Here is a 15,960-nt window from a genome sequence, read left to right on the forward strand (position 1 = left end):
CAACTAACGGCATACTAAATTTATTATTGTTAACATGGTTAAAGAAAATTTGAACTTTCAAACTGTTGGCAGAATTTTTTAACTGTTGGATGATTTTAATTGCTAAGAAGTAACCTAGAATACCACTTTTTATGACCATTTCAATGAATATTTCATTAAATGAACCAATATCTTGGTGGATATGCTGTAATTAAAATTCATGTTTCTAGCTGTTGGGCATAATGTAAGACTAAATTACTTACACAATTCCCGCAATTCCGCAAAGCTCAACAATAAATTATTGTTGATCTGTGTGGGGAATTACATAAGTAATTTAATCTTACGATATGTTGTAGTAGTGATAGTAATTCTAAATTTTGCTACAAAAAATACAGGTTCAATCCCTTAGATATCCACAAAAAATTTAGAGGTTTGGACCGCTGTCTCATAACGTTAGTTATATATCTTTAAAATACTACTGGCATAGACAATTAAAAAAAAAAAAAAACTCTAGCGTTCTATTCTAATTATACTACTAAACCAACACAGAAACCATCACAAAATCTTTCGAATCAAGAATTTTAAAAACTATCTATGGACTTACAAATACATTTTAAGGATTACTGTCCAACTGCGGGTGGAAGTCAATGCTACCTGATGGCTACCGGGTGGTATAAGTACGAGAGAGAAGATATATAAACCTTGCTTCCAGCTGGGGGCAGGCCCCTCACCTGTTGTCTGGTCTGCAATCTGGTTGGTCAACTTGGCTCGGATAACCTTGGCAAAGTTGAGCATGCTGTGTTTCACCCAAGTGCTGAACCGACCGATGCGGTCAAACGCTTCTGCGATCTTGTTGGTCTCCGTGTCAGCGGCGGGGGCGGAGAGTGAAGACGAACCGAAGTTGGACAGCAACAGGGCCAAGAAAAGGTTCAAAACCTGCGCAACGGACAATAGTGACGGGGATTCTCAAGTAGGAAAGTGGATCGGTAAAATTATGTAGAGATTCATTTTAGTCAATAAGGAAACAGTTATTATATAAAGAAACAATATTAAAAAATAAATTTTAAAAATATCTAATCAGCAAGGATATTTATTATTTTGAATAGTTGAATAGTCTTTGAGTGTTAAAAATAAATTCAAGATATGTATTTTTTGTTTTAGTGTGTTCAGTTTTAGTGTACAATTGTTTTCATTGTGTTTGGCTTTACTTTGTTTTATTATCCAAAAATTTAAGTTTGTGAAATTTTCTTTTTCTATGTAAGAAATGTATTTAATAACTATTACATGCAACTGTTGACACTATTCAATGTCTTTCCATGTACAAGAGATGAATAACGTCGTTTTGATTTGAACTACTATACATCTTTGATACTTACGACCAAGTTGCCGATGACAACTGTTGCCAGGAAGAACGGAATGCAGGAGACGTCCCCCACATACATACAGTCCCACATCGATTCTATCCACTCTCCGCACAACACCCGGAACACGATCATAAACGAATGCATGAAGTCTGTGAAGTTCCATCTCGGCAGTTCTCCTCCAGGAAACCTGTCCACGTGATCTGCGGAAAACAGTTAAGGTTAGAATTTGGAAGGGAAATATATGAACTGTATGTAGTTCTACTTTGCATCATTAGAGACGTGCACTATTACTGTTATAAATGATTTATAACAATATTAGCGTTTAATGATGGGCGTAGTTTGATTAGTCAGTGATCCTATTGATGTCTATCATTTCATTTCATGACATTTTTTACTGCCTGATGATGATATTTTAATCTCAAAACCGGCCGCCATGGACGACAATAGAATCACTGACAGACAGGTTTCAATATAAACTATTTATTTTAACAAGTGGCCACTAATTAAAATGATATTATTGTTAAATGAAAATGCTATTTTAATTACAGAGTTCACATTTGACCCTATTAACTAATTTTTAAATATGTAAAATTAGAGAGGTATAAAATTAACATACTACAGTACTAATTTAAGGAAATTTTAGAAGGAATTCATTATTTTGAAAGTGTTTGAGTTTACAAAGCTTTTAAAAACAGTATTAGTAGTAAATGAACCCCCCATTTGGAACATACATGGATAGATATGTCAATAACTGTTTACATTGATGATCTAATCTATATATCAATCTATCTTCAGTGAAACAATGCCAAAAAATTAATTTCAGGTAACTTAATTTAGAGATTAAATTTCATAACTACTACTTTAACTCTACGACTTGGGATTGTAGAGAAATTTTCCAGCGACAAGTTACAACAATGTGAAACATACTCATCACTTACCGACATAGTTCTTGCCAAATAGCTGCATGCCCATGACGGCAAAGATGAAGATGATAATGCACAACACAAAGGTCAGGTTACCCAAGGCACCCACGGTCCTGCCCATGATGGAGATGAGCAAGTTGAGCGTCGGCCACGACTTGGCCAGCTTGAACACTCTCAGCTGTCACATGAAATTAAAATAAATATAGCGAATAAGCGCACATTTTTTGATTGCATGATCTTTGCAGACCTATTGGTTATCGGAAACGGCGATCAATTCTTCATCCCTATACCAATGTCAAAAGTTTGTGGAATCAAGGCTAGGTATCGAGAATCGACACATCCCTTATATAAACGCAACATTACAATATTATAAAATAGAAAATACACTTATGAGAGGAAAATCTCTCTAAAACCTTTAGTGCCTTGGCCTAGAATCCTGAACAAAACCATTTATTTTTTTAACCTAAACTAAAGTTTGTATTGAACAATACCAGGAAAGTTTTTTTTTGGTGTTTTGGGTGTTAATCAACAGCTGTTCTGTAGACAGAGTAACTCTCTATATTTTACATGCTAACATCAATAATTGAATGATGATTTCAACTTTTGATCTCAGAAGCTATGAGTTGGGCTATAACACATTAATTTTGACCAATGTGCTGAACCAATGCTTAAACTGGCGTCACTGAAATGATTCTAACGCTAGGTGGGCTGATCTGTTATTGGTATTTTACTATTTTAAACCTACATTATGACTATTATCTTGTGGCCTTAGGCAAAAAAAAAAAACAAAAAAATTACTTGGAAACACTGTAAAGAACAGTTGTAAAAATACTTGTCAAGAGTTTTGCATATGATTAGCTTGACGGAGTTAGTTTCTTGTATGCTAGTTATTTATGTTGATGTTTAACCAATTGATGATATTTGTCCCTTAATTAAATAGATTTTGAAAATGTAATTAATTATTTTGGTAAAGCCCATCCAAATCAGCATCATTCAATAAACAGTTTTATTCTAAAAGATTATTAAAGAAGGAAACTCTAGAATGACTCACCAATCTGAAGGATCGTAAAACTGACAATCCCTGGACCCCCTCTAAACTCAGCTCGAGCAGTGACAAAGCTACGATGATGAAGTCAAAGATGTTCCAGCCCTCTTGGAAGTAGTATTTGGGGCTCATCGCTATCAGCTTCATTGCTGCTTCAATTCCAAAAGTTGCGCTGAAGAACTGTACAAAGTGACTCAATGAAATTTCAGTATCTTAATAAATATACCCTAGAGTTAAATATTACAAAAAGAATTGTACTTTTTCAGTACTCCTTCAGGTGATAATTCTTGTATGTAAATAATTAAGCTAGTTTTTTTTGTTTACAAATATATTTTCACCAAATACCTAAAGGCATTTAAATTTTAAATTACTTTAGTATTGTAAAATCTTTTAATTCATAAAAAGAAGATCAAATCGTTAACACAAATATATAATATAAAAGAATGAAAATTAGTAATGAAGTAAGGAAATGTGTTATATGTTAATGAAACAGTAAATCAGAAACCAAATCAGTCCTTAATACTGTAAGATGGATTCTAAAACAAGAAAATCACTGCAGTGCCAGACTTTGGCTGTCCACCAAGGAAGATATAATGGCTAATTTCCTATAGGGAAATTCATTAACTATCCCTACTACTAGAACCCATCAAGTGTAATTTTTAGGTTAGACAGTACAGGGAAAAAAATTACAAACAGCATCACTCAGCTACTCACATAGTTTCCGCTCTTCAGCGCCTTCTCCATATCTTTGTTCATATCGTGGTGGTCCAACGCCATGAACAGCGTGTTGACGACGATACACAGCGTGATGAACAGTTCGACGAACGGGTCAAACACGATGAGCGCTACGTACTCCTGGAACTTGAGCCACAGCCAGCAGCAGTCCCACACGCAGAAAACGTCAATCATCCGCAGACAGTTGCTGATCAGCTTCTCCTTCATGGTCGGGCCTTCCTCGTCGTCCTCTGTCGGGAAATAGTAGATGGCTACTGTACCTACACGACGCGACGAGCACGCACACGCAACAAACAAACAGCTTACTCAAAGTGAACAGTGCAGATGAAATGGAAAGTGTACAGTGTGTGAATCGAAAAACTTCCCAAAAAATGGTAAAGTGGTATATTTGACAAAATTTAAGGTTTTTTCAAATATATTTTTGCGGTGACAAGATTGTATGAAAATTTCAAACTGGAGATAGAAATTTGAAGGAGTTTAAATACGAACTCGCAAAAACCGATAAGCAAGTGGCTAAGCTAAGAAACTCTTGCAGTGTAAGTGTAAATCAGCTAGACCATAATTGAATAGAGAAAATAAGTGAAAAGCGTATTTATAAGTGTTACCAGAAGTAAAGAGAAGTTATAAGTAGTTTTAGTGATGTTTAAACATGTTTTATGTACAGTTATTTATCTTTTTACAATATTGGTAAACTGTTAAGGAATTTGTTTAGCCCATTTGAATGAAAGAACAGGAATAGCAAAGTAAGCATATTTAAAACAGAAGCTATGAACTTATTCTTATTAATAACAAAATTATTTTAACTTATCCCAATCTTCAACAGATAAATCTTGACATATAAAACCGAGATTCATAAAATAAAATAGCACCATTTTCATTCCTTAAAATGAGTTATCCCCAATATCGTAAAAATAACTAACTAAATCTAACTTTTAGAGAGATAGTGAATTCAGCAAAGATGGCAACTACTTGACTAATGATTACTTTATGTTTTGTTTAAAAGTTACTATATTTTGTTAAATAATTTTAGCTACAATAAGAAGTGATGAAGCCATTTACAGTTCAAAGTACATTTTCCCCTGACTTGGCCAAGTAAGTTTACATAAATATTTTCTTTGAATATCTAACAATTTTAACTGCTATATGTAATACAATACTGTCAGTATTATTTTTACAAAAGAATTATGAAAGTTTTATTTTTCAATATCACTCATGTTCTAAGTGTGTATGTTCTAAGTGTGTATGTTCTAGTGGCATTTTTTAAGTTAGTCCTTCTATTTTTACTTTATTTATTTACTTTGATTGTACAGTTTGGGTTCTAATTGAAAAAGTTGATGAGAAATAAGTAATGTTTGTTTGTTTATGTCGACAAAATCCAAAAAAAGATAGTAAACATTACTTTTGCAGTGAACAATGTAATAATGAGTTTTCGTAAGTGATAAACATAACAAAAACAGGTGATTTCACAGTAATGTAGTGAAAACAGATATTTTATCACAGTTACAAACAGGCCAAGTCAAGAAAAATATATTGATTGATGATCTAAAGCTAATAAAGCAAAGCCAGCTAAAAGCAGTGCCATCTTTGCTAGCCCAAAAAGCTCTGCTGATGAAAAGCGAAATGGCAAAACACTGTAAGTGGTTATAGCTATTACAGTATATTGCCATTATTTCACTAGGGAAACTTATCATGATATGGTGATGAGTTATACAAATGACAACTCATAAGAAAAAAAATAATGAGAATATTCAAGTGTAGCAACATTACCTTAATCAAAGACATTTTTAACAACACAATTTCCAAGCCATGAAACAAGACTGACTAAATTACTCTAATTCTTTGCACGATGGCCAACTGTATAGAAAATCAAACATCAGTATACTAAACGTAGTAAAATTAACTACTTTTCTCAAATGGGAAATTGCCAACAGTGATTGGTAGAGTTAGAACTTTGATCTTCCAAAATAAAAATGTAGAGCCTAAATACTGCACTTTAACTATTATCAGTAATAATATGCACAGTAGAGAAACAAAAACAACATATACGTCATGAATATTTCTATAAAAAACATCATCATCATTCTCCGTAAATTTGTTGTTAAAATTGGTTTAGCTCACAAAGTTTGGGGTTTGACAAGAATTTTAAATCACACATTTTAATGAAATTTAAATTTTTGTTTCATTGTTATGGCTAGTTTAAATACAGTAAAGATCAAAGACATATATGAATTGATCAAATAAGTTCAAGTGTTATAGTGACTGTACATTCGGATATCAAAGAGATAAACCAACAAACAAAATTTAAATATTTCATGCATTTACAAACTATCTTTTGGATCTCAACTTTTTTCTGTTGACATTTGTGACAGCATCAAGTCTCTTACAATAATATGATTTGAAAATCCCAGTTTGCACAGGCATATATTTTGAGGTTCTAAGCACTAAAAGTGTTGAAATTTAAAATATTTTTATTTTTCTAAACTAAAAATTGGGCTTAAAATCTTTACAATAACAAAAAAATCAATAAGAATAAAATGTTCTCAAAAATAAAATATCTGGTCCAAAGCTCTTGCAAGACAAATTAGTTCTTGTAATAGTTTTTATAAGTTTTATTTTCTATTTATTCAAATTTTTTGTCTATGCATGCAAATATATTAATAACATGTATTTTTGATTAGTATGCGGGGATAGTTTGGTTATTTAAAAATGAAATAGAGAATTCAATACTGATTAAAACTATTAATGAAAGTTAAAACTTAAGTATAAAACACACTCAATCCAATCAAAAAGAAAACAACTAGAATCACTAGTATTAGAAAAAAAAAAAAATAACATGCATTCAAAACTTTCAATCGTGGATTCATCATGCAGTACTAGGTTTGAGCTAAGGTTTTAGTCTACGTCTACAATTTCACAAGCATAAAACTTTATACAACTTTTATAGTGTGTAGTAAATTGTTTGCATAAGTTAAGTTTTCATGTTCTCAATTTGTTTATTGTTCTCATATTGAAGGTAAATAATATTGTTCCAGTAAGTTTCTCTGAACTGTAATAGCATAAAATGATTCAAAACAATTTTTCAATAGAAAGAAACTTTTCAATAAGAAGTACGACTGGTCAAGTGAATGCTTATGCGTTTTCCTCAACAAACGTACAAGAATGAAAACACATGCATAAATATATATCATGCTCTGAGCAAGCTGTTTATTCCTCTCTCACTCACTTTATCACACGGCTTCTTTCCTACGACTTACCAGAAATCTCAAGATAGGTAAGCATTGACATAAGCCATCAACAAGAAACATTTATTTGACTTAGGTAGTTTCATTGTTGATAGCCTGTCTCAAATGTGAGAAACAGAAAGCAATCGTCACAGCAGTTACAGTAACAGACAGGAATAGAAGAAAGAACCTTGGCAAAGAAGAAGCGGGCACTTCCTTAAAGCCAAATGAAATTTGAAAATGTTATGACAATAGCAGACAGTTAAAGCAACATCCTAAGTCCTCTGTTTTTATATTCATCTATTTTTTATTGATAAATTAGTAACAAAATTTGAGTTTTGTGGAAATCAACTATTAATTTTATACAAAACCTAATACTTTGTTCCATACGTTAAGAAAACGTATGTTGTCATAAAAAAAGGTATGTTTTAATAGATTTTTATGTAGATTGTTTTGTTGTTTTCTGCTAAAAGTTGTGGTTTTGAAAGCTAAATACACTGTGAAACATTGACACACAAACCAGACGCATACAATATACACATAATACACATATATTATCCTACACAACTGGAACCACAGGGATACATGCAAAACATACAACAACAAAACAAACAAATCTAACAAAACTGATTAAAATATACAGTACAAAATTATTTAAAAAGAATATTAAGTGGCTGTTAACTAAGTTTTTAACTCGAGATACTATCATAAAAAAGGACTGTTGAACAAAAGTCATGGCAAAGAGAAAAAAAAAAAATCTTAAAAAAATAACTGTACAAGTTCATTTAAAAAATCCAAATAAATTTATGGTAGATAGAATTCAACAGCAGAGCTTTTGAAAACTTAAATCTCTAAAATATGTGACGGAGCTAACAAAATGTAAAAATTAGTACACTTATATTTAGTGTATATTACTGACCAATTCTGGATCTTATTATCATTAGCCAGGGAATCTGACAAACTCAACTTATAAAATCATTGTACAATTACCAGGTCCTAAACTCTGATTGATTATCAAAAGGTGAGTTTCTAGTAATGTTTACACTGGCTGATCAAATATTTGATAAATAATATATTTTCTCATAGGTTATTCAAGAATGAAGTAGGCCTATATCAAGAAATAAAAAAAAAGTTAGAAACAAATTATTTTTTAAATGTCAGATTTTACTATGATTCAAATTCACTTCTTTTGTTCATTTTTGATTGGTATTCATACAAATCATTGACTGATGCTTTCCTACGGTGTTACATAGAGAATGTTTTCAAATACCTCCATGCTCGCCACTCGCTCTGCTGTGTCGCCCTGCTGCTTGCTCTATGATGTCATTCAAAACCATCACATCTGGAGAAGAAAACAAGTTAAACATCAATATATATTCAGTTTACATTTGTTAGATGCTCAAGTAACGACACAGCAATGTGATAAAACATCTTCCGATTGGTGTTATAAAAATGTAAAACGTTTTTTACATTATGACATTTTACTATACGCTAAGATCCAAAGTGAAGGGTGGGGGTTTCAATACACAGATAAATTATTGAGGAATAATATTGATAGTTCTTACTTTACAGTTGGTAATTGAATTATTTTAATAATTAGTTTAGAGATCTCATTTATGTAAATAAGTCAAAAGATCTTCCCAAAAGAAATTTTGCCATATAAAATCTTAAACTGGTGTCTTTTAGAAAAAGGAAATAACTTAACATTAGTTAAAATAAACAATACTAAAATTAAAATATAATTCTCATCTCATGATTACCTTTCATGTCTACGACAGTCTGTTGCTGGGTGGGTTCAATGAAAGGATTGTCTTGGTGTTTACTTTTGGACATTCCATCCTCCAAATCCACCGAGGCATCCTGAAAAAAAAAATCATCACACACCTTTAGGAAAAACCTGTATAAAATTATCTTTATCAGCTATTGAAAATAAGATGAATCTTTACTCAGAAATATAACTATTTAAACCAGAATGTAGACTTTCACAGTCAAGTTAGACTAATTTCTTAGTCTATAAAAGGTAACCGTGTTGTCTAGCGGAAATACTGGCCGACATTTCAAATACATTGCAGCAATTGATGTTAGGGAAAGCAACCACTTGGATTGTTTTTTCAGTGAGACCAAAAGTATATTTTTCAATCACTTCCCGAAGACAATTATTTATAATAGAATATAAATAAATTTATCCTTGCAAAAAAAGATAAATACCCCCGCCGCAGCAAACCTGCAGACTAGCGAATTTCCATTTCCCTGAATGGATTTACACTAAAATGTCTCCTTAAAAATATCACATTTATTCCCTATTTAAATAGAATCAGTTTTACACATAGGTTTGCTGCAACAGGGAGGGTAAAAGTGTTTTTTATGTAAAATGTTAATAGTTAGTAAGAAATAAAAACATTTTCCAAATTGGTCAAAATATGTTTATAAACAAGCAAACTACAACAGTTTACTTATTCTCCATAAGAATAACATGGAAATTTTAAATTTACAATTTTTTGGAATTTTCTCCGTAACCATTAGGCACATTATAACTCTTCAATATACTAAATAATTTGTTTTTTTAAGCTCTACAAAATAGTTTAGAAAGAAATTGCAAAATTTTATGTTTTTTAGGTCAAAAATGGGAAAAACCCATTTTTACCCCATAAAAGCCCCCATAAACCCCCGTTCCTATGGTCCGATCATGCTGGTTTGCGAACTCGTTCGAATAAACGTATGTTTACACGTTTGTACCAAATTTCATCAAAATCGGATCATTTTTGCTCGAGTTATCGCGCTAACGGACACATATATATATATAAATATATATATACATATATATATATGAATTTGAACGGATGGTGTTTTTGGCCTCTAGGGACCTCAAAACGAAAAAAAAAATTTGTCCCGGGTCCAGGTCTTACCGTGAGTACTACGGTAATAGCTTATTCCCTATATTCCCTATATGGGAAATTCGCTAAAAGACTTTCTAGCACATGCCACAGGACTAGAGGATAACCTATCTCCACGGAGTTAGTGAAAGTAATTTGAATTGAATGTATACAAACTTTACAACTTGAGGTGATCTACTTACAAAGTCTCTGTAGTGTTTGTCGGAGTAGGGTTGGTGCGTGACTGTGCTGGTGCTGTTGCGACTGCTACGACTCCGCAGTCTGCTCTCCTTGGTTGGCGCGCGAGGCCCGGACAGCAGGTCTGCGTGTGACGTATAGCTGAGCCGCGACGCGTGTGACGTGTACGACGAGTGGCGACTGCCCAGGTTGGCGTAGTACATCGGCACAACGATTGCGCCGTTCTCCTCCGACATGGGCGTCACCGCATTTGAGTCGTCAGCATAAGGCAAATGCTCCTGAGAAAAGTGGAACACACTCAACCACACTGTTTCTCAGTTAGAACGACAGTATCACAAACTAGGAGTGGTATGGTGTCATTTGCATAGTGCAAGGGCTTCTGAGGAAAGCGTTACCCACTCTCCCTCGGAGAAACTTGACATAGACATAGACATACTTTATTTGCACAAAACATTCCATACATGTCAACATTTAGAATAGGTGCATTGTCAAAATTAAATCCATACATAAAACATTTACAGATTATCTATATGTACCTAGACACAAAAATGAAACATTAGATAATAATAAGGGCAAGGTTTGGACCGGTTCCCTTAGAAAAAACTTTGAAAATGCCTTTGGAGTTTAAAATCATACAAAACACATTTTAAATATTTTCATTTCTCAGCTAAGGTGGTTGTTTGAGTAATTTTTATGATAAGTTTAGAATTCTTCAATCGTATATAATCTGACGAGATCTTGATGTCATATATGTTGGATTACTGAAAGACTATTGTGCAAGGTAAAAAGAGGTACCTGTGCGTCCAAATACGTAGACAATACAAGAGGCTTCCGATCTCCACCAGGCGGTCCGCCCATGAATCTCGTTCTCCCATTGCGCAGCGTGAACTGGTGAGAGCCGCGCGACCCTCGGCGTGGATTGAACGGTGACCCCGGCAAGCTGAGACTTGCCTGCGAACCAAACAAGAGACTCTTTAGTAAAATAGTAGAATTATACTAAATAATATCAGAAAACAAGGATGAAAATTTTATACTCAAATGGTCTAAGACTTATTTGTATATGTAGCTATAAACAAGGTTGTACGTTTGAATAAGTGTATGAGTCTGGAATATGTACCAAATGTATCTGAACAAGAGTCTAATGTTTCCTAAACACGACTACAACACACCAAAGAATCTTGCTTGAGGCAAAGTCAAATGATGATGATTGAAAAATAAAATGATCTAAGTGAAAGATTACTGATTAACCTCTTGACTAGCTGTTGATATGTGTGGGTCTAAAATGTTTAAAATTGAATAAATAATATGTTTTACAGAGTTATAACAGTTACCATTGTAATGTTTTACTAGTTTCATATCTTTTTTAACTTACTTCTCTTATCCTCAATTCACAAACTGAGCAATCAAATAACAATGAACGACATGTGAAGTTTGATGCAAGTCAAGATTTCAATTCAACCCTCAATGTCAGCACCAAAAACCTTAGCAAATATTTTTCAACATTTTGAAAATACTCAATAGTGATTAAGATTATATCCTTGTGGCATTAGAATGTAAGATTGCAGAACTTAATTTAAGTATGTAAGTAAGATGTTTACATATGAATGTCATAGAGTACCTCATGCACAGTGTTGGGGAAGCTACTTTTAAAATGTAGCTAGCTACAACTACTGCTACATTTCCAAAAAAGTAGCTTAGCTACAGCTACAGCTACAGTTCCGCAAAAGTAGCTAGCTACAACTACAGCTACATTGAAATGTAGCTACAGCTACAATTTTAGCTACTTTTCCAAAGACGTTACTTTTTATTCCACGCACATTAGGTAAATGTAAAATTAATTGCAACTACATTTTTACTGAACAAACATTAAAAAAATGTCAGTAGGTATTGTATCTAACATTAATTGGAAAACAAATTATTCCTAGATTGTATTTAATTTTTTGGCATTATAAACCTAACATTACAACAACAGAACCAAATAGTTCGGTGTCCCATCATATTTAGTACTTATTTTTAAATATTGCATTATTTTTAAGCATCTTAAATGTAAATTTCAGTAAGTTCAAAGGACATACAACCAAACTATATTTTAAAAGCTCATTTTATTTCTTTAATATAGATTCATTCATAGATGTCTTATATCAACAATTAAGATCAATAAAACTGTAAAACGATTATTTAAAAATAATTTTTTGTGTTACAGAGCCTAGCCTACTGAAATTGGAGTTTATTGCCTTTCTTTTAATGTTAAAAACGACATTGCTATAAACTTTTAAGTGATAAGTTACTTGTACTATGAATAACACTTTTCAATGTCAAGAAATCGTCCTTTATTGTCATTATGCATAGGGCAAATTGTGCTTCAACCTAGTTGGTACAGAAAACAGTATCCATTAACTTATCCTGAAATCGGCTTTTAATTTAAACATGTTGAAATTTGTAAAGTAAAAATAACATGTAGGCCTACTTGGCTATGTAACAAGTTGGCTATAGTAGGCTTGTTCTTGCAAGGACTAAACAGATATATTCCTAATAATTGAACTTGGGACTTGGTATTCGTCTTAAACCATAGCATAGCCTAGAAATTAATAGTCCTATACAAGAGCTGTTACCAGGAGCAAACTATGCTATTTTTTTCAATGTAAGTTTCATGTTATATGGAGATTTTTTCGTTACAATTATCATTTAGTCTATAGGCCTACATATCTTAAATCACATCAGGTAATTTCCTCTTTGTTAATTTAGTAAACCTTTGAAAAATCTTCGTAATCTAACCAAGGAAGGGCTTGTGACGATGAACCACAATCAACAGCTGAAGCAAAGGTTGATAGACCAGATTTCTCATTATTTTAAGGTTTAGTGTTGGTTTCCATTAAAATCCAAGTTGAAACACTATCGGTATAATAAAGAAACTAATTTGATTACTAATTTCCCTGTCAATCACTTGCAAGCATTTAATAGCTTCTCTTGTCACCGGTAACGTTTAAACGTCGTCTGCATCTAGCGATTTTATTTTATCTGACAGTAATCATAGAGTAGTAAATTAAGGAAATGAGAGCCAAAAATGTGGATAACACTCATTTAATGGCCTCCATGTCCACACAACGTTGTAATAGGGAATGAAACGGCTGCAACCAGCTGTATGAAGCCAAGAAAGTAAGGCCTAATTTTTTTTTAAATCTCAGTTTGAAAGAGGTTGTTTCACGTAAGGTTGAGGTTATGATAAAAATCACTATCTCAAACAATGATAATGTAGCGAGAAAAGTAGCTAAAATTCCGCTACAACTACCTTAAAAATGTAGCTAGCTACAGCTAAAGCTACAAAATCTTAAAAGTAGCGTAGCTACAGCTAACGCTACAAAAAAAGTAGCGCGCTACTGTAGCGTCGCTACTTGTAGCGCGCTACTTCCCAACACTGCTCATGCATACATCAAAATCATTAAGGAAACAATTCAAGAAGAGTTAATGGAATCTTTATAATATAAAGCACATCATATGTAACACTTAAAGGATCACAATTAAGGCACATTAAGGGTTACGAGTCACTCGACACTAATCGCCATTCAAAGAAAACAAAGAATATGCAGAGAAGAGAAAGTCAAACACTCCTAAATCCAAAGCCTAAGCTGATATGTTTAGCTAACGACAAATTTCTTATTTATTTTATTATTTATCAAAACAATACCCTTCCCTCCCTCCAAGGTCAGTGAACTAAAGCAACAAAAGTTTGTCCAGGTATTTTTTTAAATAACGTTGTTAGTACTGTAGTACTGTATAGTACTGGAATGTTTGTAAGGCTCAGAAATATTATCTTTTAAATTACACACGATGAAAAACATTGTACATTAAACAATAAAAAGGTTTGTACCTGCAATCCTAAAAACAAATACCCCCGCCGCAGCAAACCTGCAGACTAAGCGAATTTCCATATGTCTGATTGGATTTACACTAAAATGTCTACTTAAAAATTTTACATTTATTTCCTATTTAAATAGAATTATTTTAACAGGTACTTAGGTTTGCTGCATCAGGGAGGGTAAAATTTTTTTTGTAAAATGTTAATAGTTAGTAAGAAATAAAAACATTTTCCAAATTTGATCAAAATATGTTCATAAACAAGCAAACTACAACAGTTTACTCATTCTCCATAAGAATAACATGGGAATTTAAAATTTACATTTTTTTGGAATTTTCTCCGTAACCATTAGGCGCATAGTAACACTTCAATATACTAAATTATTTGTTTTTTTAAGCTCTACAAAATGGTTTGAAAAGATTTTGCAAAATTTTATTTTTTTTGGGTCAAAAATGGGAAAAACCTATTTTTACCCCATAAAACCCCCCGTAAACCCCCGTTCCCATAGTCCGATCATGCTGGTTCGCGAACTCGTTCAAGTTTATCCCGCCTTACACCTTCAAACCAAATTTTATCAAAATCGGACAAAAATTACTCAAGTTATCGTGCGGATGGACACATATATATATATATATATATATATATATATATCTCTATATATAGATATATAAAAATTTGAACGAATGGTGTTTTTGGCCTCTGGGGACATCAAAATGAAAAAGTAAATCGGTCCCGGGCCTAGGTCTTACCATGAGACCTACGGTAATAGCTACTTCCCTATAGGGAAATTCGCTAAAACAAAATATTTGTTCCAATTTCCTTTCAATTTGCCTGAATTATGGTACCAGCAAAGTACCAAAAAGATATTTCAAAATTCCATATTATCACAAAGTGTTTATGAATCTCCTGAAGAACACTGTTCAAGTCAAGCAAGGTAAAGCCACATTTGAATGTGGGGTGTTAACATTTATTTGCAATGCATCACATCAAGCAACAGTTAAATTTTTGTTAGTCATGCATGATAGTGACAGGTAGAGAGGCAAAGACAGTAATTGTTGGTAACACTTCATTACAAAGTAAAATGGCACAGATTCATTGCTAAGTTTTACACTGAAATAATTATCATAAACACACACTTGTGCGGTTTCCAAAAAAAAAAGGAACAAAGACTCGCAGCAGACACACAAGACAAACCCGAGTAAAGCTTAAAATTACTTGTGCAAATACTTTTTTGTACTGGTACAGTATTAACATTTACAAGAGTTTCTTTCAATTATAAATACTAGTGGTTGTCCTGTGGTCGAAACTCGACCAAAAATAATTAATGTACAGACTTCTCTATTTTCTCCCCACACTGTAAAAAAACATGTGATTGGAATTTCTTCCATTTGTTTTGATTTTCTGTTTACATTTTGTTGTTATTTCGTCACCATCATGGCAACCCATATGGTCCATGTTAATTTTTTGAAGTTTTCAAAATCATTTTTTGTTCTTATTTGTTAGCCTATTTTAATTTTTAAAAGCATTCTGCACATCTACAGGAAAATATATTTCCAACAGTATGCGTAGATTTTCCCTGCGATGCACACGAGCTGAGAAAAAAGGTTTTAAAGAAACATGCTTGCCTATTAATATATAGATAGATTAGGTTTTCTGTGGATTATGAATATATTTTTGTTTTCACAACTTAAAAAACTGTTCTGATAAAAAGTCAATTTTATAAACCATCACTAGTTTCAAACCCTTGAATAAACGTTAAGTTCATT

General features: G+C 32.7%; 1 protein-coding gene across 29 annotated transcripts in view; it reads right to left on the reverse strand.

The window, feature by feature from the left end:
• Positions 1-15,960, reverse strand: part of LOC129004103 (sodium channel protein para-like) — a 142,784-nt gene that overhangs the window by 21,971 nt on the left and 104,853 nt on the right. For 13 of the 29 annotated variants that reach the window (XM_054432525.1, XM_054432518.1, XM_054432506.1 and 10 more), the window contains 9 exons: positions 11,134-11,289; positions 10,344-10,616; positions 9,028-9,127; positions 8,538-8,609; positions 4,026-4,306; positions 3,318-3,491; positions 2,282-2,444; positions 1,356-1,543; positions 681-915 (listed from right to left, as the gene is read on the reverse strand). In XM_054432525.1, the coding sequence (XP_054288500.1) occupies positions 681-915; positions 1,356-1,543; positions 2,282-2,444; positions 3,318-3,491; positions 4,026-4,306; positions 8,538-8,609; positions 9,028-9,127; positions 10,344-10,616; positions 11,134-11,289 (1,642 nt within the window). The remainder of the gene's footprint in view (positions 1-680; positions 916-1,355; positions 1,544-2,281; positions 2,445-3,317; positions 3,492-4,025; positions 4,307-8,537; positions 8,610-9,027; positions 9,128-10,343; positions 10,617-11,133; positions 11,290-15,960) is intronic. The other 16 variants (XM_054432532.1, XM_054432519.1, XM_054432530.1 and 13 more) reach the window with 5 other exon arrangements.

This window comes from Macrosteles quadrilineatus, unplaced genomic scaffold (genome assembly GCF_028750875.1).
Source record: "Macrosteles quadrilineatus isolate MER2022 unplaced genomic scaffold, UCM_ALF_1.0 Scaffold_9__3_contigs__length_116548681, whole genome shotgun sequence".
Classification (NCBI taxonomy): domain Eukaryota; kingdom Metazoa; phylum Arthropoda; class Insecta; order Hemiptera; family Cicadellidae; genus Macrosteles; species Macrosteles quadrilineatus.